Raw genomic sequence first — 25280 nt, 5'->3', positions numbered from 1 at the left:
TCCACCTCTCAATCTGACCTATAGTGCCCCAAGTCACATTATACACTGCTGCAGCATGGGCCACTCCCTAGCTACGCGTGGGAGCCCCCTGTGTGTGCTGGCCCCTAGGCAGCCACTCCGGACACCCTGTTCTTATTCTGACACTGCCTTATACTAAGAGACAGATCATATACACAGAAAATACCCAACAATTATACCCTGCTCTGTTGGACAGTAAATACTCAACAATTATATCTTGCACCGAGGGACAGATAATACCCACTGATTATACCCTGCACCGAGGGACAGAAAATACCCACCAAATACACCCTGCACCGAGGGACAGAAAATATCCTCCAATTATAGCCTGCACCGAGGGACAGAATATACCCTCCAATTATACCATGCACCGGGTGACAGAAAATACCCAACAATTATACCTTGCACCGCGGGACAGAAAATACCCACCAATTATACCCTGAAACGAGGGACAGAAAATACACACAAATTATACCCAGCACCGAGGGACAGAAAATACCCAACCAATTATACCCTGCACCGAGGGACAGAAAATACCCACCAATTATACCCTGCACCGAGGGACAGAAAATACCCAACCAATTATACCCTGCACCGAGGGACAGGAAAAAGTCACCAATTATACCCTCATCGAGGGACAGAAAATACCTACCAGTAATACCTGGCCTGCACCAAGGGACAGAAAATACCCACCATTTGTACCCTGCACCGAGGGACAGAAAATACCCAAGAATTATATCCTGCATCGAGATGCACAGCAAATACCCTCCAATTATACCCTGCACCGAGGGACAGAAAATACCCACCAAATACACCCTGCACCGAGGGACAGAAAATATCCTCCAATTATAGCCTGCACCGAGGGACAGAATATACCCTCCAATTATACCATGCACCGGGTGACAGAAAATACCCAACAATTATACCTTGCACCACGGGACAGAAAATACCCACCAATTATACCCTGAAACGAGGGACAGAAAATACACACCAATTATACCCTTCACCGAGGGACAGAAAATACCCACCAAGTATACCCTGCACCGAGGGACAGAAAATACCCAACAATTATACCCTTCACCGAGGGACAGAGAATACACACCAATTATACCCTGCACCGAGGGACAGGAAAAAGTCACCAATTATACCCTCATCGAGGGACAGAAAATACCTACCAGTAATACCTGGCCTGCACCAAGGGACAGAAAATACCGACCATTTGTACCCTGCACCGATGGACAGAAAATACCCTACAATTATACCCGGCACTGCAGGAAAGAAAATACCCACCAATTATACCCTGCAACGAGGGACAGAAAAAACCCTCCAGTTATACCCTGCACTGAGGAATAGAAAATACCCTCCAATTATACCCTGCACCGAGGGACAGAAAATACCCAAGAATTATATCCTGCATCGAGATGCACAGGAAATACCCTCCAATTATACCCTGCACCAGGGACATAAAATACCAACCAATTATACCCTGCACCGAGGGACAGAAAATACCAACCAATTATACCCTGCACAGAGGGACAGAAAATACCCACCAATTATACCCTGCACCAATGGACAGAAAATACCCACCAGTTATACCCTGCACAGAGGGACAGAAAATACCCACCAATTATACCCTGCACCGATGGACAGAAAATACCCACAAGTTATACCCTGCACCGAGGGACAGAAAATACCCACCAATTATATCCTGCATCGAGAGATAGAAAATACCCTCCAATTATACCCTGCACCGAGGGAGAGAAAATACCCTCCAATTATACCCAGAACCGCAGGAGAGAAAATACCCACCAATTATACCCTGCACTGAGGGACAGAAAATACCCACCAATTATACCCTGCACCACAGGACAGAAAATACCCACCAATTTTACCCTTAATGAGGGACAGGAAATACCTACGAGTTATACCCTGCACCAAGGGAAAGTAAATACCCACCAATTGTACCCTGCACTGAGGGACAGAAAATACCCACCAATTATAACCTGCACCGAGGGACAGAAAATACCCACCAATTATACCCTGCATCAAGAGATAGAAAATACCCTCCAATTATACCCTGCACCGAGGGACAGAAAATACCCACCAATTATACCCTGCACAGAGGGACAAAAAATACCCACCAATTATACCCTGCATTGAGGGACAGAAAATACCCTCCTATTATACCCTGCACCGATGGACAGGAAATACCCACCAATTATATCATGCATTGCAAGGCAGAAAATACCACCAATTATACCCTGCACCGATGGACAGGAAATACCCCCAAGTATACTCTCACGAGGGACAGAAAATACCTACCAGTAATACCCTGCCCCGAGGGACAGAAAATACCCACCAATTATACTCTCACCGAGGGACAGAAAATACCCAACAATTTTACTCTCACCGAGGGACAGAAAATACCTACCAATTATACTCTCATCGAGGGACAGAAAATACCCACCAGTTATACCCTGCACCAAAAGATAGAAAATACCCAACAATTATACCCTGCAACGAGGGACAGAAAAAACCCTCCAATTATACCCTGCACTGAGGAACAGGAAATACCCCCCAATTATACCCTGCACTGAGGAATAGAAAATACCCTCCAATTATACACCAAGGGACAGAAAATACCCACCATTTGTACACTGCACCGAGGAACAGAAAATACCTACCAATTATACTCTCACCGAGGGACAGAAAATACCCAACAATTATAGTCTCACAGAGGGACAGAAAATACCCAACAATTATACTCTCACCGAGGGACAGGAAATACCTACCAATTATACTCTCACCGAGGGACAGAAAAAACCCTCCAATTATACCCTGCACTGAGGGACAGGAAATACCCCCCAATTATACCCTGCACTGAGGAATAGAAAATACCCTCCAATTATACACCAAGGGACAGAAAATACCCACCATTTGTACACTGCACCGAGGAACAGAAAATACCTACCAATTATACTCTCACCGAGGGACAGAAAATACCCAACAATTATACTCTCACCGAGGGACAGGAAATACCTACCAATTATACTCTCACCGAGGGACAGAAAATACCCACTAATTATGGTTCCGGTATGAATGGTCGACGATGTTATGGTCGACAGTCATTAGGTTGACCACTATTGGTTGACATTGACATGGTCGACATGAACACATGGTCGACACATGAAAGGTCGACACATGAAAAGGTCGACATGAGTTCTTTAACTTCTTTTGGTGTTGTTTTTTGCGTAGAGTGACTGGGAACCCCAATTAGTGCACCGCGTCCCCTCGCATGGCTCGCTTCGCTCGCCATGCTTCGGGCATGGTGCCTTCGTTACGCTACCGCTTCGCTTGGCACAGATTACCGTTCCAATCGTAGTCCACGTGGATCGTAAAGTATGGAAAAGCTCCCCAAAAGAAAAAAAAGTAAAAAAACTCATGTCGACCTTTCATGTGTCAACCATTTTCATGTGTCGACAATGTGTCCATGTCGACCATGTCAATGTCGACCAATAGTGGTCGAACTAATGACTGTCGACCATTACATGGTCGACCATCTGAACGGATACCCTAATTATATCCCACACAGAGGGACAGAAAATAACCATCAATTATACCCAGTGGCGTCCCAGGGGGGGTGCGGCCCGCAACCGGGTGTCACCCGCCGTGGGGTGACACCGAAATGCCTGCTCCTGCTCAGTGACAGGAGCAGAGTGCTGCACTGTTACATTATTCCTGTCACTGAGCAGGAGCCGGCACTGCCCATAGGCCCTCATTCCGAGTTGTTCGCTCGTTAGCTACTTTTTGCAGAAATGCACACGCTAAGCCGCCGCCTACTGGGAGTGAATCTTCGCTTAGTAGAATTGCGAACGAAAGATTCTCAAAATTGTGAATAGAAATTTCTTAGCAGTTTCTGAGTAGCTCCAGACTTACTCTGCCACTGCGATCAGTTCAGGGCTTGTCGTTCCTGGTTTGACGTCACAAACACACCCAGCGTTCACCCAGACACTCCCCCGTTTCTCCAGCCACTCCCGCGTTTTTCCCAGAAACGCCTGCGTTTTTCCGCACACTCCCATAAAACGGCCAGTTTCCGCCCAGAAACACCCACTTCCTGTCAATCACACTCCGATCAGCAGAACGATGAAAAAACTTAGTTAGGCCGTGAGTAAAATACCAAACTTTTGTGCAAATTTACTTGGCGCAGCCGCACTGCGAACATTGCGCATGCGCAGTTTGCGACTAATCGCTCCGTAGCGGAAAAAAATAACGAGCGAACAACTCGGTATGAGGGCCATAAAGCACTCCACGAGAGACAGCACACACCTCCCGAACCCCCAAGTGACGAAAATTGGGGGTCGGGAATCGAAGCCCCACCCTCTCCGCGAAGTCACACCCCCTCTGTGAAGCCACACCCCTTTTTATTCCGGCGCCGCACCGGGTGTACAAGGCGTTGGTGATGATTATACCCTCAACGAGAGACACAAAATACCCACCAATTATACCCTGCACTGAGGGACAGAGAATACCCTCCAATTATACCCTGTACCGAGGGACAGAAAATACCCAACAATTATACCCTGTACCGAGGGACAGAAAATACCCAACAATTATACCCTCAACGAGAGACAGAAAATACCCACCAATTATACCCTGTACCGAGGGACAGAAAATACCCAACAATTATACCATCAACGAGAGACAGAAATTACCCACCAATTATACCCTGCACTGAGGGACAGAAAATACCCACCAATTATACCCTGCACTGAGGGACAGAAAATACCCTCCAATTATAACCTGTACAGAGGGACAGGGAATACCCTCCAATTATACCCTGCTCCGAGGGACAAAAAATAGTATACCAACCAATTATACCCTGCACCGAGGGATGATAAATACCCACCAATTATATCATGCACTGAGGGTCAGGAAATACTCTCCAATTATACCCTGCACCGAGGGACAGAATATACACTCAAATTATACCCTCAACGAGAGACAGAAAATACCCACCAATTATACCCTGCACCAAGGGACAGAAAATACCCACCAATTATACCCTGCACCGAGGGACAGAAAATACCCACTAATTATACCCTGCACTGAGGGACAGAAAATACTCACCAAATACACCCTGCATCGAGGGACAGAAAATACCCATTAATTATACCCTGCACCGAGGGACAGAAAATACCCTCCAAACCCTTCTGTCCACTGCACCAAGGGACAGAAAATACCTCCAGTTATAACCTGCACAAAGGGATAGGGAATACCCTCCAATTATACCCTGCACCGAGGTACAGAAAGTACCCACCAATTATAACCTGCACCGAGGGACAGAATATACCCTCCAATTATACACTGCATCAAGGGACAGAAAATACCCACCAATTATACCCAGCACCGAGGGACAATAAATACCTACCAATTATACCATGCACCGGGGGACAGAAAATACCCAACAATTATACCTTGTACAAGGGACAGAAAATACCCACCAATAATGCCATGCAACGAGGGACAGAAAATACCCACCAATTATACCCTGCACCGCAGGAGAGAAAATACCCACCAATTATACCCTGCACCGCAGGAGAGAAAATACCCACCAATTATACCCTGCACCGAGGGACAGAAAATATCCACTAATTATTAGTGATGAGCGGGTTCGGTTCGTCGGAGTCCGAACCAGCCCGAACTTCTGACAAGGAGGATTCTGATGGTGAGGTGGTTTGTTTAAGTCAGGCACCCGGGGAGACACCTGTTGTCCGTGGGACGAATATGGCCATTGACATGCCTTGTCAAATTACAAAAAAAAATCACCTCTTCGGTGTGGAATTATTTCAACAGAAATGCGGACAACTGGTGTCAAGCCGTGTGTTGCCTTTGTCAAGCTGTAATAAGTAGGGGTAAGGACGTTAACCACCTAGTAACATCCTCCCTTATACGTCACCTGGACCGCATTCATCAGAAGTCATTGACAAGTTCAAAAACTTTGGGTGACAGCGGAAGCAGTCCACTGACCACTAAATCCCTTCCTCTTGTAACCAAGCTCCTGCAAACCACACCACCAACTCCCTCATTGTCAATTTCCTCCTTACACAGGAAAGCCAATAGTCCTGCAGGCCATGTCACTGGCAAGTCTGACGAGTCCTCTCCTGCCTGGGATTCCTCCGATGCATCCTTGAGTGTAACGCCTATTGCTGCTGGCGCTGCTGTTGTTGCTACTGGGAGTTGATCGTCATCCCAGAGGGGAAGTCGGAAGACCACTTGTACTACTTCCAGTAAGCAATTGACTGTCCAACAGTCCTTTGCGAGGAAGATGAAATATCACAGCAGTCATCCTGCTGCAAAGCGGATAACTCAGGCCTTGGCAGTCTGGGTGGTGAAAAACGTGTTTCCGGTATCCACCGTTAATTCACAGGGAACTAGAGAATTTCTTGAGGTACTGTGTCCCCGGTACCAAATACCATCTAGGTTCCATTTCTCTAGGCAGGGGATACCGAGAATGTACACAGACCTCAAAAAAGAGTCACCAGTGTCCTAAAAAATGCAGTTGTACCCAATGTCCACTTAACCACGGACATGTGGACAAGTGGAGCTGGGCAGACTCAGGACTATATGACTGTGACAGCCCACTGGGTAGATGTATTTCCTTCCGCAGCAAGAACAGCAGCGGCAGCACCAGTAGCAGCATCTCGCAAACACCAACTCGTTCCTTGGCAGGCTTCGCTTTGTATCACCGCTTTCCATAGGAGGCACACAGCTGACAACCTCTTACGGAAACTGAGGAACATCATCGCAGAATGGCTTACCCCAATTGGACTCTCCTGGGGATTTGTGACATCGGACAACGCCAGCAATATTGTGCGTGCATTACATGTGGGCAAATTCCAGCACCCCCATGTTTTGCACATACATTTAATTTGGTGGTGCAGAATTATTTAAAAAACGACAGGGGCGTGCAAGAGATGCTGTCGGTGGCCCGAAGAATTGCGGGCCACTTTCGGCATTCAGCCACCGCGTGCCGAAGACTGGAGCACCAGAAAACACTCCTGAACCTGCCCTGCCATTATCTGAAGCAAGAGGTGGTAACGAGGTGGAATTCAACCCTCTATATGCTTCACAGGATGGAGGAGCAGCAAAAGGCCATTCAAGCCTATACAGCTAGATACGATATAGGCAAAGGAGGGGGAATGTACCTGAATCAAGCGCCGTGGAGAATGATTTCAAAGTTGTGCAAGGTTCTGCAACCCTTTGAACTTGCCACACGTGAAGTCAGTTCAGACACTGCCAGCCTGAGTCAGGTCATTCCCCTCATCAGGCTTTTGCAGAAGAAGCTGGAGACATTGAAGGAGGAGCTGCCAACGATTACTGACATGTCGTCTACTGTCACTGCATATGATTCTGTCACCATTGAAAGAATGGTGGAGGATTATATGAGTGACTGCATTCAAGTAGGCACGTCAGACAGTCCGTACGTATACTGGCAGGAAAAAGAGGCAATTTGGAGGCCCTTGCAGAAACTGGCTTTATTTTACCTAAGTTGCCCCCCCTCCAGTGTGTACTCCGAAAGAGTGTTTAGTGCAGCCGCTCACCTTGTCAGCAATCGGCGTACGAGGTTACTTCCAGAAAATGTGGAGAAGATGATGTTCATCAAAATGAATTATAATCAATTCCTCCGTGGAGACATTCACCAGCAATTGCCTCCAGAAAGTACACAGGGACCTGAGATGGTGGATTCCAGTGGGGACGAATTAATAATCTGTGAGGATTACACAGTGAAAGGGGTGAGGAATCGGAGGATGAGGAGGAGGTGGACATCTTGCCTCTGTAGAGCCAGTTTGTGCAAGGAGAGATTGATTGCTTCTTTTTTGGTGGGGACCCAAACCAACCAGTCATTTCAGTCACAGTCGTGTGGCAGACCCTGTGGCTGAAATGATGGGTTTGTTAAAGTGTGCATGTCCTGTTTATACAACATAAGGGTGGGTGGGAGGGCCCAAGGACAATTCCATCTTGCACCTCTTTTTTCTTTCATTTTTCTTTGCATCATGTGCTGTTTGGGGACTATTTTTTGAAGTGCCATCCTGTCTGACACTGCAGTGCCACTCCTAGATGGGCCAGGTGTTTGTGTCGGCCACTTGGGTCGCTTAGCTTAGTCACACAGCGACCTCTGTGCAAATTTTAGGACTAAAAATAATATTGTGAGGTGTTCAGAATAGACTGGAAATGAATGGAAATTATGGTTATTGAGGTTAATAATACTATGGGATCAAAATGACCCCCAAATTCTATGATTTAAGCTGTTTTTGAGGGGGTTTTGTAAAAAAACACCCAAATCCAAAACACACCCGAATCCAACAAAAAAATTTCAGGGAGGTTTTGCCAAAACGTGTCCGAATCCAAAACACGGCCGCGGAACCGAATCCAAAACCAAAACACAAAACCCGAAAAATTTCCGGTGCACATCACTACTAATTATACCCTGCACCGAGGGACAGGAAATACCCTCCAATTATACCCTCATGAGGGACAGAAAATACCCACCTATTATATCCTGCGCCAAAAGACAGAAAATATCCAACAATTATACCCAGCACCGAGGTACAGGAAATACCCTTCAATTATACCCTGCAACGAGGGACAGAGAATTACCAACAAGTATACCCTGCACCGAGGGACAGAAAATACTCACCAATTATACCCTGCAAGGCAGGGACGTGCAGTCAGCCCTGTCATTAATGAGTAAAATAATACAAAGAAGATACTTATGACACATAAATATCTTCTTTATTATTTTACTCATGATTAAACTGTGTAAAATCACTTTGGGAGGTACCGATCGTGGTGCCTCCCGCAGTGATTGATAAAATATATGGAAGCAGGGGGCGGGCGCGGGCGTGGCCTAGCAATGGGCAGGAAAAGCCCATTGAAATTGTATGGGAAAGTGGCACCATTAGAGGTGCCGCTTTCCTACAGGGAAAGCACGTCCCCTGTCAGTGAGGCCACAGTGATTGGCCAGCGGATCCGTCACTGGATCCGCTGTCAATCACTGTGTGGGCGTCGGTGGCGGCGGAGGTGCGGGCGGCGGAGGTGCGGGATGCGGCGGGCCGGGCGGCGGAGGTGCTGGTGGCGGGACGCGGCAGTACGTACAGTTCAGCAGAGTTTGGCAGCGGAAGCGGTACCCATTTCAAAAATGGCGCCTCAGCGTAATTTTTTAAATTCAAGATGGCCGCCGCGAGCCAATCATGGCTCGCCGCGTCAACGCCCCGCCCCCTCCGCTGACTTATATAAGTCAGCACGAGGCAGCGGCTGTCAGTCCGACGGTGGAGGAGGAGCGGAGAAGAGCTCCTGAAGGTTGAAGACGCCGGAAGTCCTGGATGGGCGGCGGCTATACAAAAGAGCTTAGCAGCCGCCGCCCACCAGGTGAAGACGCTGGAAGTCCTGGGAAGGCGGCGGCCATGCAAAACAGCTTACAGGCCGCCGCCTCCCAGGTGAAGACGCCGGAGGAAGACGCCAGAAGCCCTGGGGAGGTGGCGCCCCCCCAGGTGAAGACGCCAGAAGCCCTGGGAAGGCGGCGGCCACGCAAAAGAGCTTAAAGGCCGCCGCCCCCAGGTGAAGACCCTGTGCAATAAAACTTATTTTTTAAGACTGTGTGGTGTTTTTATTTTAATATTTTCTTTACAGGTGGGCAACAGGTGCCAGCAGGCCATTTATGTCCGGGCATGCTGGCACTTGTGGTTCTCCAAGTGCCAGCATGCTGGGGCAAGCTTGCTGGGACCTGTAGGCCACCTGTAAAGAACAATATTACTATTCTTTACAGGCGGACTACAGGTGCCAGCGGGCCCATTATGTCCGGGCATGCTGGCACTTGTGGTTCTCCAAGTGCCAGCATGCTGGGGCAGGCTTGCTGGGATCTGTAGGCCACCTGTAAAGAACAATTTTAACAATGAACCCCGCACCCACCGCCACCAGGGGTTATTGCTCGGGAGGGGGACCCCATGTTTATTTTTTGGGGTCCCCACTTCCGAGGAATTCCAGCCCTGGGCTGACTAGCTTGGGGGGGTAGATTAATGCTATAGCAGGGGGACCCCATACCGAGTGTCTCCCCTGCTATGGCATTACCCCCCCTGGCTGGTTCTGCCTGGTGCTGCTTTACAAATAAGGGGGGGGGGGCTACGCTTTTTTTTTTTTTTTTATCCTCTATGGGGGGGGGGGGGGGGGGGATGTTAGCGGATTGTGCCTCGCCAGCCACTGACCTCACCGCACGCCACTGCTGCAAGGTCGCTGCCGGCCCCCTAAACCCAACGTTTAGTCGACTTATTCCTCAGTCAACTGAAATGTAAATGTGTATTGTAATTTAATGTTGCAACAATGTATTAAAGTGATTTATGTTAGATCTTCCTGTCTCACCATTTATTATACGCAATGAGTTTTATCATTCGTTGATAAATGAGCCCCTTAGGTCATTGTACCCATACCGTTGTTATCCTGACCCCAAGCCTTGGTCCAGCATTATATTGTGCAGAATTTGGGCGTCATCTTAAAGTATATTTTTGTTGATTTTTTTTTAAATAAATCGCTTCCACCTAGAGAGGAAGATGACGTCAGCTACCACATAAGTTACTGTGTGGGCTGAGAAACTTCATCTCAGTCACATTAGTTAGACAGTCCTGAGTGACACAGCAGCTTGTGGACAGTACGAGAAGGAGGAACCAGAGTGGCTGCACAAGCCGATACCCTTCCCCTAAGTCCCCCTCCCACTCTGTCAGCACGTGCGGAGATTCTGCTGAAACTGCCCTCCACCCCCTCCCCTCGGACACTCTCTGAGGAGAAAAGTTTGGGTCATTTTTTTGACAATTTTCTTTCTTTTTACTTTTTTTTTCATTCTCTTTTCTTCATCCTGCTCAGTAATATCATTCCTCTTGTTGGAGCACACATCTGAAATGGGAAATGTCTAAAAAGCCTTAAAAATGCAAAAGTAGAAATAAAAAAACCCACAAACTAAAAAAAAACCCTCTATGTTACAGATATTAAAGATGGTATTTCAAATGCCAGGATGCAGGGGCGTAGCCAGAACTTTGTGGGCCCCATAGCAACATTTTGAAGGGGCCCCCGTCCCAATGCTTCTAGAGAGACACTTCTCTGCTACAGTTATTATTGTTATGCCCTATAATAGTGCCCTAGTTCATTTTCTGAACCATAGTAGAGCCTTATGTTTTGTTATGCCCCATATTTGTGCCCAGGTTTCTTTTATGAATTACAGTAGTGCTTACGGTCACCCTATGTCACATTTCAGAGCTGCCAGTACACATTATGCCGCACAGTACCCCCAATTCACATTATGATATATAGTGCTCCCCGTTCATATTGTGCCTCATTACAGTGCCCCGGTTCATATTATATAACATTAAAATGCCCTCCAGTTCATTTTATACCACACTACAATGAGCAGGTCCAGGGGCATACCTAGATCTATTGCAGACCCCAATGAAAAAGTTTGAAAGACCCCTACGTACTACCCAGTGGCGAAAAATGTATATTACACATAGGTGCACTCCCTGCACCTATGGTAGCTACACCCTGTATATAACACATGTAACTGTGACAGGGAAGGTGGCCCCTCTCAGCTCTGGGCCCCATAGCAGCTGCACTCCCTGCACCTATGGTAGCTATACCCTGTATACAGCACATGTAACTGTGACAGGGATGGTGGCCCCTCTCAGCTCTGGGCCCCATAGCAGCTGCACTCCCTGCACCCTGTATATAACACATGTAACTGTGACAGGGAAGGTGGCCCCTCTCAGCTCTGGGCTCCATAGCAGCTGCACTCCCTGCACCTATGGTAGCTATACCCTGTATACAGCACATGTAACTGTGACAGGGAAGGTGGCCCCTCTCAGCTCTGGGTCCCATAGCAGCTGCACTCCCTGCACCTATGGTAGCTACACCCTGTATATAACACATGTAACTGTGACAGGGAAGGTGGCCCCTCTCAGCTCTGGGCCCCATAGCAGCTGCACTCCCTGCACCTATGGTAGCTACACCCTGTATATAACACATGTAACTGCTGCAAGTGTGGCTATACGGGGTGGTACTGCGTACCGGTAAGAAATTGATGGCTGGTACGTAGTACCGCCGGCCGTCCACCTTACTTGCAGCCGCTGCTGTGTGTGTGTCAGGGGAGGAGAGCGCAGCGAGCGCCTCTCCTGCCCCTCATTGTTCAGTCAGGTGGTGGTGGCGTGTAGGATCTCAAACCAGCCGCCTGTTCGTGAGCCAATCAGAGCTCGTGGACCGGCAACAGCGGCTCCTGATTGGCTGCCGGACCGCAAACTTTGATTGGCTCACAAACTGGTGCCTGGTTTGAGATACACGCCGCCGCCGGACTGAGCACTGAGGGGCAGGGTAAGTGCGCACTGCACTCTCCTCCCTTGACACACACACAGCAGCAAGCTGCAATGAACAGCACTGTGGGGGGCATGTGTGTACCTGGCACTGTGGGGGCATATGTGTATCTGGCACTGCACTATTGGGGACATATGTGTATTTGGCACTACACCATTGCGGTCACATGTGTATTTGGCCACCCATATGTGTATCACGCCCCTATTTTCATTGACCACACCATGTATGGCATTTGTCCACAGCCATGTTTTGGCACGGCACCACTAAGACATTTTTTCCACTTGCACCACTGTATTATTCTGAACGTGAGGATGCAATTGTGGTCACCCCTAGAGAGGTGCTCCTCTTTCATAGTTTATTAGTTACTAATTTTGTTTGTATGCACAGTGTTGGCACGAAAGCTTCCAGCCTTACAACAGGGCAGACTTGGCACTTGACATTTGAGGTGAACCACAGAGGCTGCAAACGCTGAGAACTCTGCAACTAAATGCAGATCTCTCAATATCCTGTTCCTGATTGCATGATAAATATATTTCTAATACTGGTTCTGCCAAGATCTACGTCTTCTGGGAGACTCTACGCTGAGGTAAGAAGACCGGCGCAGGCAGTTTTGGGGTTTCACAGTGTTGCCGGAACACGGCTGAACGATTCCATAGAATACTATGCGGTTTGGATAAATTGCTCTCAGGCAGAAACCACTTCACATGATCTTCACATCGTCTGGATGTTTTCACAATCTGGTGGCTCTATGTTCTGAATCACAGGGCTAAAAAGGAAACCGAACATAAATTAAATAGTGATATATTGGGGTGATGTATTAAGCAGTGAGAAGAGTAGAGAAGTGGACCGATGGAGAAGTTGTCCATGGCAACCAATCAGTTTCCAGGTAGCATTGATCAAGTAGCCTACAGTCTATAAAATGATGGGTAGAAGATTATTGGTTGCTGTGGGCAACTTCTCCTCTGGTCCACTTCTCCAGTCTTTACACTGCTTGATACATTAACCCCATATACCCTAGTAGACTGCAACCCGAAAGGTCTCCTTCCAAGGACCTCTCCAGAAGTCCTGTTATTTGTTCTCACCAGGTACTGCTAAATATGTGATCAGGGCCAGGTTCACAATCGTGTTCTTTCACCATTGTTTTTCTTCCTGGAATTCTCTGTGACACCTTCAAGCTGTTAAGGTCCTCTTTCAGTTCCTCTATCAGTGTGTCAATGTTCTGCAGGCTAAACATAGCTGAGGCACCTTCAGAGGAGACGGCAAAGCAGAAGACAACCTGGTGTCTAACCCCTCTCCTGATAAAAAGGTGTAAGAGCCCACTGCGTTATAAGTGTGCACAATATGCCCAATGTATCCACTCCTTTGGTAGCACAGGACTTTCTTATTACGCATTCATCACGCTATTGTTTTTTTAATAATGATCATTTTGCGAGTAGTGGTCTGGTGTCCCCCCCCCCGTCGGCTTCATTTGTCACAGAGTCCATGCATATGGTCTCCTAGGACCTTCTGCTGGTAACGGGCGCTGGGTGGATGGATTCTATTCTCAGAATACATTTACTCTCCCTGCTCCATTCTGGTCCAGCAATATCTGTCAGAGATGAGGGGCAGGGTCTTGTCTTCTCCCAAATGTCCCTGATATAGAGCACTCAGGACAGTCTTTTAAAAACTCTCTTGGAGGACCAGCTGTCTGAACATCTTCTGTTCTCTAAACCCCTTTGAACAGTAGATAATTTTATGGCCCGCGAGCAGGATTGCATCCTCAGTCTTACTTACATTGTCTTGGAGCCTTGGGCACCTTTGGGCAAACCATATCTGGGTGTGTTTCACCTTCACTGACAGTCCTTTCATTTCATCTTGTGACCCTTTCACATAAACAAAATGGCTGCCGACACTGTTTCATGATAGTTCCTGTTTTGGCAGCCCAGATTATTGGGGGTAGAATGTGACTTTGAACGGATGGTGTTTGGTACAAAGTGTGGCTTGGGCATATCAGGGACATAGACATGGCCGACAATGTGCATTCTGTAGCTAGCCGGCACATGGGATTCCTGTCAGAGAAACGTGTTCTGTCATGTAAACAGATGTCATACAGCTCCACTTCATCTGGAAAGAGACATAAAGTCCATATATTAACATTCAGTCCATGGCCATGCATAGATAAAAGAAATTTACACAAACATACGTTTTTACTTTTCTGTTAGAAAGTTTGCTGTTGGGCACACTGGTAAGGACGCAAATTCTGCATTTATCTACGCAGATCCATATTTCAACATTAAATGATTGCCTGTATCACTGGGTGCAGTGCGGTACTGCAGAGAGTTACCTTGGGTGGGAAAACAACATGTAGTGTCCTAAAATCTATGCAATGTCCATCTACTCATCACACTGCAACCCCTTCATTACCGCCCCTTCACTCCTGCCGTAATACTCTACTCATATCAGAAGGGGGCTGTGTTATATATTTGTATTTTGTTATATATGGCCTGTGTTATATTGTATGTACTGTTGGCTGTGTTATGTATTTGTATTGTGTTATATATGGGCTGTCTTATACATTGGCTGTGTTATATATATGTACTGTGTTATATATGGGCTGTGTTATATTGTATGTACTGTCTTATACATAGGCTGTGTTATGTATTGTGTTATATATGGGTTGTGTTATATTGTATGTACTGTTATAGCTGTGTTATATTATATGTACTGTGTTATACATAGACTGTGTTATGTATATGTATTGTGTTATATATGGGCTGTGTTATATTGTATGTACTGAGTTATACATAGGTTGTGTTATGTATATGTATTGTGTTATGTATGGGCTGTCTTATACATTGGCTGTGTTATGTATATGTATTGTGTTATATATGGGCTGTGTTATATTGTATGTACTGTTATACATAGGCTGTGTTATGTATATGTATTGTGTTATACATGGACTGTGTTATATTGTACGTACTGTGCTGTACATGGGCTGTGTTATATATGTACTATGTTATACTGAATATGGGCTATGTTATATTAGTACTGTTATATATGTACTGTGTAATAAATAGGCTGTGTTATATGTGGGCTGTTTTATATACAATATTTACTGTATTATACATGGGCTGTGTTAAATATTTACTGTATTATACATGGGCTGTGTTATTATACATTTACTGTGTTATATATCCAATTACACCCCCTCTGAGGATCTGGTCAGGATCCCCGCAGTCAGAATCAGGGACGTGCAGTCAGGGGAGGCAGGGGAGGCAGTGCCTCCCCTGTCATAATGATTAAAATAATAAAAAGAAGATATTTATAACACAGTCTGTTATAAATATCTTTTTTTATTATTTTAATAATTCTCCCCCCCTGTGGCTGCTTGTGAGGGTGGGATGCAGCGGGAGAGGTGCCTCCCGCTGCTAACACTAAAACTCCGGGCAGCGGGGGGCGGGCAGGGGGCGGGGCGCAGCAATGGGCTGTGAAAGACCATTGAAAATGAATGGACAAGCGGCACCTATACTGGTGCCGCAATGAGAGGGGCGTGCATTCAGCCCCGATGAATGCGCGCCCCTGTCAGTGCCCCAGATGTGATTGGCCCAGCAGATCCAGTGCTGGATCCGCTGTCCAATCACTAGCGTAGCGAGCCCCCTTCCCGGCTGCAGCAGGCGCCGTGGGCTGTGTGGGCGCCCGCTGCAGCCAGCGCCGCTACTATGGGAGAGACGTCATGAGTCATGACGTCTCTCCCTTAGTACAGCAGAGACGAGCCGGCGGACGGAGACGGAGGACAGCGCTGCAGGAGCGGTAAGTATGTGTGTGGTTTTTTTTTTTTTTATGTGTTTGTGTTGGGGGCAGCAACAGGGGCACAGCAACTGGGGGGCACAACAACAAGGGGCACAGCAAGAGGGGCACAGCAACTGGGGGGCACAACAACAAGGGGTACAGCAAGAGGAGCACAGCAACTGGGGGGCACAACAACAAGGGGCACAGCAACAGGGGGGCACAACAAGAAGGGGCACAGCAACTGGGGGGCACAACAACAAGGGGCACAGCAACAGGGGCACAGCAACTGGGGGGCACAACAACAAGGGGCACAGCAACAGGGGCACAGCAACTGGGGGGCGCAACAACAAGGGGCACAGCAACTGGGGGGCACAACAACAAGGGGCACAGCAACAGGGGCACAGCAACTGGGGGGCGCAACAACAAGGGGCACAGCAACTGGAGGGCGCAACAACAAGGGGCACAGCAACAGGGGCACAACAACAAGGGGCACAGCAACAGGGGCACAGCAACTGGGGGGCACAACAACAAGGGGCACAGCAATAGGGGCACAGCAACTGGGGGGCACAACAACAAGGGGCACAGCTATAAGGGGCACAAGTACAAGGGGCACAGCAACTGTGGGGCACAACTACAAGGGGCACAGCAACTGGGGGCACAGTAACTGGGGGGCACAACTACAAGGGGCACAGCAACTGGGCGGCTCAACTACAAGGGGCACAGCAACTGGGGGGCACAACTACAAGGGGCACAGCAACTGGGGGCACAATTACAGGGGTCACAGCTACTAGGGGCAAAGCGACTGGGGGCACAGCGACTGGGGGCACAGCGACAGGGGGCACAACTACTTCGGGCACAGCTAGGGGGCACAGCTATTGGGGGCAAAGCTACAAGGGGCACAGCGACTGGGGTCACAACTACTGGTGGCACAGCGACTGGGGGCAAAGCTACAGGGGCCACAGCGACTGGGGGCACAACCACAAGGGGCACAGCTACAACGGGCACAGCTACAGGGGTCACAACTACTGGGGGCACAGCCACAAGGGGCACAGCTACAAGGGGCACAGCGACTGGGGGCACAACTACAGGGGTCACAACTACTCGGGGCACTGCTACTGGGGGCACTGCTACAGGGGGCAAAGCTACTGGGGGTACAGCTACTAGGCTCACAACTATTGGGGGAGCCTGCTCCATCCTCCCAGTTAGCAGCAGCACTCTCCCCTGTCTGTGCTAATGTCCTCCCGCGTCAGCGAGTGCATAATGGCCCTCATTCCGAGTTGATCGGTCGCATGGCGAATTTAGCAGAGTTACACACGCTAAGCCGCCGCCTACTGGGAGTGAATCTTAGCTTCTTAAAATTGCGACCGATGTATTCGCAATAATGCGATTACTAACTACTTAGCAGTTTCAGAGTAGCTCCAGACTTACTCTGCCTGTGCGATCATTTCAGTGCTTGTCGTTCCTGGTTGACGTCACAAACACACCCAGCGTTCGCCCAGGCACTCCCACCGTTTCTCCGGCCACTCCTGCGTTTTTTCCGGAAACGGTAGCGTTTTCAGCCACACGCCCCTGAAACGCCGTGTTTCCGCCCAGTAACACCCATTTCCTGTCAATCACATTACGATCGCCGGAGCGAAGAAAAAGCCGTGAGTAAAAATACTTTCATCATAGTAAAGTTACTTGGCGCAGTCGCAGTGCGAACATTGCGCATGCGTACTAAGCGGATTTTCACTGCGATGCGATGAAAAATACCGAGCGAACAACTCGGAATGAGGGCCAATATTCATTAATTTCTCTCTCTCCTCCTGTGGATTACTTTGTTTGTAAGTATAATTTTCATTTTTACAGGTACCGGCCCTATTGGATTCTACTGGACAAGTGGACGTGACCGGCGTGGGATGTAGGTAAGTAATCTCTCTCTCATTTTTACAGGAACCACCTATTGGATTCTACATGGACAAGTGGACGTGACCGGCGTGGGATGTAGGTAAGTATGTGTGAGTGTGTAAGTGTGTTTTAATAAATTTTTACTTTCACGGTGTGTGTGTTGTGTTTTTATTTGGGTATTTTTTTTGTTGTAGAACTACAGGTACCTGTTATTTCCCCGCATGCTGGTACTTGAGGTTCTCCAAGTACCAGCAAGCGGGGGAGGCTTGCTGGGCCTTGTAGTTCCACAACAAAAAACAATATTCTTTTTTATACACACTTATGGCTATCAGCCCGGCACCCACCGCCCAGGGGTGCTGGGGACAGCCTCGGGCTTCACCCCTGGCCCTTGGGTGCCTGGAGGGGGGGGGACCTCTTGATTTAAGGGGTCCCCACTCCTCCAGGGAACCCCGGCCAGGGGTGACTAGTTGGGGGGGTAATGCAACGGCCGCAGGGACCTACATAAATGTGTCCCCCGGCTGTGGCATTATGTCCCTTGCTAGTGGAGCCCGGTGCTGGTTTTAAAAATACGGGGGACCCCTACATCTTTTGTCCCCCATATTTTTGGAATCAGAACCGGTCTAAGAGCCCGGTGCTGGTTGTCTAAATACGGGGAACCCCTGTCCAATTTTCCCCCAGTATTTAAACAACCAGGACCGGCTCAAAGAGCCCGAGGCTGGTTATACTTAGGAAGGGGGACCTCACGCATTTTTTTTTTCTCTAACGTCCTAGTGGATGCTGGGGACTCCGTCAGGACCATGGGGAATAGCGGGCTCCGCAGGAGACAGGGCACATCTAAAAAGCTTTTTAGGTCACATGGTGTGTACTGGCTCCTCCCCCTATGACCCTCCTCCAAGCCTCAGTTAGGTTTTTGTGCCCGTCCGAGAAGGGTGCAAACTGGATGGCTCTCTTAAGGAGCTGTTTAGTAAAGTTTTTTTTTAGGTTTCTAATCAGTGATTCCTGCTGGCGACAGGATCACTGCAACGAGGGACTTAGGGGAGAGACTTGCAACTCACCTGCGTGCAGGAGGATTGAAGTTTTAGGCTACTGGACACTGAGCTCCAGAGGGAGTCGGAACACAGGCCAGCCTGGGGTTCGTCCCGGAGCCGCGCCGCCGATCCCCCTTACAGACGCTGAAGAAAGACGGCGGAACGGAGGTCCGGAAACAGGCGGCAGAAGACTTCACAGTCTTCAGAGAGGTAGCGCACAGCACTGCAGCTGTGCGCCATTGTTGCTACACGGCTCACTGACACGGTCACGGAGGGTGCAGGGCGCTGCTGGGGGCGCCCTGGGCAGCAATATAAATACCTATTTGGCAAATAAATACATCACATATAGCCATTAAGGCTATATGTATGTATTTAACCCAGGCCAGTTTTCCTAATAACCGGGAGAAAAGCCCGCCGTGAAAGGGGCGGAGCTTATTCTCCTCAGCACTCAGCGCCATTTTCCTGACCAGCTCCGCTGGTGAGGAAGGCTCCCACTCTCCCCTGCACTACAGAAACAGGGTTAAAGAGAAGGGGGGCATAAATTGGCGATATAATTATATATTAAGAGCCCATATATAGAAACAACACCTTCTAGGGTTGTTATATACATTATGGCGCTTTTGGTGTGTGCTGGCAAACTCTCCCTCTGTCTCCCCAAAGGGCTAGTGGGTCCTGTCCTCTATCAGAGCATTCCCTGTATGTGTGTGCTGTAGGTCGGTACGTGTGTGTCGACATGTATGAGGAAAATGTTGGTGAGGAGACGGAGAAAATTGCCTGTAATGGTGATGTCACTCTCTAGGGAGTCGACACCAGAATGGATGGCTTACTTATGGAATTACGTGATAATGTCAACACGCTGCAAGCCGGTTGACGACATGAGACAGCCGGCGGACAAATTAGTATCGGTCCAGGCGTCTCAGACACCGTCAGGGGCTTGTAAAAACGCCCATTTACCTCAGTCGGTCGACAGACACTGACACGGACACTGACCCCAGTGTCGACGGTGAAGAAACAAACGTATTTTTCCTTTAGGGCCACAAGTTACATGTTAAGGGCAATGAAGGAGGTGTTACGTATTTCTGATACCACAAGTACCACAAATAAGGGTATTTTGTAGGGTGGGAATAAACTACTTGTAGTTTTGCCTGAATCAGATAAATTAAATGAAGTGTGTGATGATACGTGGGGTTCCTCCGACAGAAAGTTATGGGCGGTATACCCTTTTTCCCGCCAGTAGTAAGGGCGAGTTGGAAAACACACCTTAGGGTGGACAAGGCGCTCACACGCATATAAAAAACATGGCGTTACCGTTTCCAGATACGGCCGCCCTCAAGGAGCCAGCTGATAGGAAGCTGAAAAATATCATAACAGTATATACACACATACTGGTGTTATACTACGACCAGCAATCGCCTCAGCCTGGATGTGCAGCGCTGAGGGGGCTTGGTCGGATTTCCTGACTGAAAATTTTGATACCCTTGACAGGGACAGGATTTTATTGTCTATAGAGCATTTTAGGGATGCATTTCTATATATGTGTGATGCGCAGAGGCATATTTGCATTCTGGCATCAAAGAGTAAATGTGATGTACATATCTGCCAGACGAAGACACGACAGTGGTCAGGTGAGGCAGATTCCAGACGGCATATGGAAGTATTGCCGTATAAAGGGGCGGTCCATTGGACCTGGTGGCCATGGCAACAGCTGAAAAATCCACCTTTTGTTACCCCGAGTCACATATTGGCAGAAAAGGACACAGTCTTTTCAGTCTCAGTCCTTTCGTCCCCATACGGGCAGGCGGGCGAAGGCCAGTCATATCTGCCCAGGGGGAGAGGAAAGGGAAGAAGACTGCAGCAAGCAGCTCATTCCCAGGAACAGAAGCTCCTCACGGCTTCTGCCAAGTCCGCAGCATAACGCTGGGGCCGTACAAGCGGACTCAGGTGCGGTAGGGGGTCATCTCAAGAGTTTCAGCAACACTCGCAAGGGAACTCCGGGATCCTACATGTAATATCCCAGGTGTACATTGGAAATTCGAGACGTCTCCCCCTCACACAATTCACAGGCTGTATTCCCAGCAGGTGATAATCAAAGTACCCTTCTTACAACAAGGAAGGGGGTAGTATTCCACACTATATTGTGGTACTGAAGCCAACCGGCTCGGTGAGATCTGAAATATTTGAACACTTACATACAAGCGTTCAAATCAAGATGGAGTCACTCGGAGCAGTGATAGCGAACCAGGAAGAAGGGGACGATATGATGTCACTGGATATCAGGGACGTTTACCTACAGGTCCAAATTTGCCCTTCTCACCAAGGGTACTTCAGGTTCCTGGTACAGAACTGTCACTATCAGTTCAGACGCTGCCGTTTGGATGGTCCACGGCGCCCCGGGTCTTTACCAAGGTAATGGCCGGAATGGATGATTTTTCTTAAAAGAAACATGGACGCTTTCCTGATAAGGGCAAGGTCCAGAGAACAGTTGGAGGTCGGAGTAGCACTATCTTAAGTAGTTCTACGACAGCACGAGTGGATTCTAAATATTCCAAAATCGCAGCTTTTTCCGACGACACGTCTACTGTTCCTAGGGAAGATTCTGGACACAGTCCAGAAAAACGTGTTTCTCCCAGTGGAGAAAACCAGGGAGTTATCCGAGCTAATCGGGATCCTCCTAAAACCAGGAAAAGTGTCAGTGCATCATTGCACAAGAGTCCTGGTAAAAATGGTGGCTTATTACGAAGCAATTCCATTCGGCAGATTTCCCGCAAGAACTCTTCAGTGGGATCTGCTGGACAAATGGTCCGGATCGCATCCTCAGATGCATCAGCGGATAACCCTATATCCAAGGAAAAGGGTGTCTCTCCTGTGGTGATTACAGAGTGCTCATCTTCTAGAGGGCCGCAGATTCGGCATTCAGGATTGGATGCCGGTGACCACGGAGGCCAGCCTGAGAGGCTGGGGAACAGTCACACAGGGAAAAAATTTCCAGGGAAGTGTGATTAAGTCTGGAGAATTCTCTCCGCATAAATAAGCTTAGAGCAAATTTATAATGCTCTAAACTTAGCTAGACCTCTGCTTCAAGGTCAGCCGGTATTGATCCAGTGGGATAACATCACGGCAGTCGCCCACGTAAACAGAAGGGCGGCACAAGAAGCAGGAGGGCAGTGAAAACTGCAAGGATTTTTCGCTAGGCGGAAAATCATGTGATAGCACTGTCAGCAGTGTTCTTTCCGGGAGTGGACGACTGGGAAGCAGACTTCCTCAGCAGGCATGACCTCCACCCGGGAGAGTGGAAACTTCATAGGGAAGTTTTTCAACATGATTGTGGACCGTTGGCAAAGACCAAAGGTGGACATGATGGCGTCCCGCCCGAACAAAAACGGGACAGGTATTCCGCCAGGTCATGAGACCTTCAGGCGATAGCTGTGGATGTTCTGGTAACACCGTGGGTGTACCAGTCTGTGTATGTGTTCCCTCCTCTGTTTCTCATAACCAGGGTATTGAGAATTATAAGACATAGAGGAGTATGAACTATACTAGTGGCTCCGGATTGGCCAAGAGGGACTTGGTACCCGGAACTTCAAGAAATGCTCACAGAGGACTAAGGGCCTGGGGAGCTAAGAAGGGACTTGATTCAGCAAGTACCATGTCTATTCCAAGACTTACCGCGGCTGCGTTTGACGGCATGGCGGTTGAATGCCGGATCCTGAGGGGAAAAGGCATTCCATAAGAGGTCATACCTACCCTGGTCAAAGCCAGGAAGGAGGTGACCGCACAACGTCATCACCACATGTGGTGAAAATATGTTGCGTGGGTGAGGCCAGGAAGGCTCCACGACGGAAATTCAACTAGGTCGATTTCTACACTTCCTGAAAACAGGAGTGTTTTGGACCTCAAATTGGGGTTCATTAACATTTAAATTTCGGCCCTGTAGATTTTCTTCCAGAAAGAATTGACTTCAGTTCCTGAAGTCCAGATTGTAAAGGATGTATTGCATATACAGCTTTTTTGTGCCCCTAGGGGCACCGTGAGATCTCAACATAGTGTTGGGATTTCTTAAAATCATATTGGTTTGAACCGCTCAAATCTGTGGATTTGAAATATCTCACATGGAAAGTGACCATGCTGTTGACAAATATCTCACATGGGAAGTGACCATGTTGTTAGCCCTGGCCTCGGCCAGGCGATTGTCAGAATGGGCGGCTTTGTCTTACAAAAGCCCATATTAAAATTTTCCATTTGAACAGGACAGAACTGGGACTCGTCTCCAGTTTCTTCATGAAGGGGTGTCAGCGTTTTCACCTGAAACAACCTCTTGTGGTGCCTGCGGCTACTAGGGACTTGGAGGACTCCAAGTTACTAGACGTGGTCAGGGCCCTAAAAATATATATATATATATATAGTTAGGACGGCTGGAGTCAGAAAGTCTGATTTGCTGTTTATACTGTATACACCCAACAAGCTGGGTGCTCATGCTTCTAAGCAGTCTATTGCACGCTGGATTTGTAGTACAATTCAGCTTGCACATTCTGTGGCAGGCCTGCCACAGACGAAATATGTAGATGCCCATTCCACAAGGAAGGTGGGCTCATCCTGGGCGGCTGCCCGAGGAGTCTCGGCATTACAACTTTGCCGAGCAGCTACGTGGTCAGGGGAGAACACGTTTGTAAAATTTTACAAATTTTGATACTCTGGCTAAGGAGGACCTGGAGTTCTCTCATTCGGTGCTGCAGAGTCATCCGCACTCTCCCGCCCGTTTGGGAGCTTTGGTATAATCCCCATGGTCCTGACGGAGTCCCCAGCATCCACTAGGACGTTAGAGAAAATAAGAATTTACTTACCGATAATTCTATTTCTCGTAGTCCGTAGTGGATGCTGGGCGCCCATCCCAAGTGCGGATTGTCTGCAATGCTTGTACATAGTTATTGTTACAAAAATCGGGTTATTACTATTGTTGTGAGCCATCTTTTCGGAGGCTACTTCGTTTTGTTATCATACTGTTAACTGGGTTCAGATCACAAGTTGTACGGTGTGATTGGTGTGGCTGGTATGAGTCTTACCCGGGATTCAAGATCCTTCCTTATTGTGTACGCTCGTCCGGGCACAGTACCTAACTGAGGCTTGGAGGAGGGTCATAGGGGGAGGAGCCAGTACACACCATGTGACCTAAAAAGCTTTTTAGATGTGCCCTGTCTCCTGCGGAGCCCGCTATTCCCCATGGTCCTGACGGAGTCCCCAGCATCCACTACGGACTGCGAGAAATAGAATTATCGGTAAGTAAATTCTTATTTTTTTTTACCTTTTTTAACCCATTCAGATGCTTCTCCATTAAGTTAATGGAAGCCCTGGACAACAAAATTGCATTCATGTCCTCCTCCCACTCCCTTCCCAAATACTAATTTTTATTTTTTTCTATAAAAATGTACAATATATCACAAGTATGATGAGCAGGCAGCGGGCATAGGCGGCATCAGACTGAGGTGCAAATTAGTGGTGGAGGGCTGGGTCAGTTGATGGTGGGCGAGTTTGTAAGCCATTGGCGGTGGCAGCAGGCATCGGCTCAGTGGCAGTAGCGGGCATTGGCTCGGCGCCAGTAGGGGTCATCGGCAGGATTCGGTGGACATTATGGCTGTAGTGCCTCACCAGCCACTGACCTCACCGCACGCCACTGGTAAGAATGCCAAAACTCGAATCCCGACACTATTTGGACTGCCGACACCGGCATCCCGAATAGGTTCACTATCCCGGAGCCAAAATCCCAACAGCTGGGATGCCGAATGAGAGGACACTGGCCGGGGGGGGGGGGTTCAGGCTGCGCCCTGGAGGGGTTGGGGTTAGGCTGAACACCGGGGGGGCTAAGGTTAGGCAGCCACCAGGGAGGGATAGGGTTAAGCTGCAGTGTGAGGGTTAGGTTTAGGCTGCGGGGAAGGGAGGATAGGGTTAGGCACCACCGTTGATGGTTAGGGTTAGGCTACAGGGAGGGGAGGGGGGGGTGTTTAGGTGTAGGGTGAGGGGAGGGTAGCTTGGGGGGGAAGGTAAGTATACTTAGCTTCCCCTGTCGCAATTCTGAACATCGGGATGTCGCGGTCAATATTCTCACCACCGGCTTCCTTACCGCCAGCAAATCGAACCCAACTCCCTCTACACAGTCCACACACATATCCTCACATA

At 48.5% G+C, this 25280-nt stretch overlaps 1 protein-coding gene across 1 annotated transcript in view; it reads right to left on the bottom strand.

Annotated features, from left to right (window-relative positions):
• Positions 1–13660, bottom strand: part of IL27 (interleukin 27) — a 28499-nt gene extending 14839 nt beyond the window's left edge. The window contains exons 1-2 of the mRNA XM_063933016.1: positions 13509–13660; positions 13142–13192 (exon numbers count right to left, since the gene is read on the bottom strand). Of these exons, the coding sequence (XP_063789086.1) occupies positions 13142–13192; positions 13509–13660 (203 nt within the window). The remainder of the gene's footprint in view (positions 1–13141; positions 13193–13508) is intronic.
• Between the last annotated feature and the right edge of the window lie 11620 nt (positions 13661–25280).

This window comes from Pseudophryne corroboree, chromosome 7 (assembly GCF_028390025.1).
Source record: "Pseudophryne corroboree isolate aPseCor3 chromosome 7, aPseCor3.hap2, whole genome shotgun sequence".
NCBI lineage: Eukaryota > Metazoa > Chordata > Amphibia > Anura > Myobatrachidae > Pseudophryne > Pseudophryne corroboree.
This window is presented reverse-complemented; position numbering and strand designations above follow the sequence as displayed.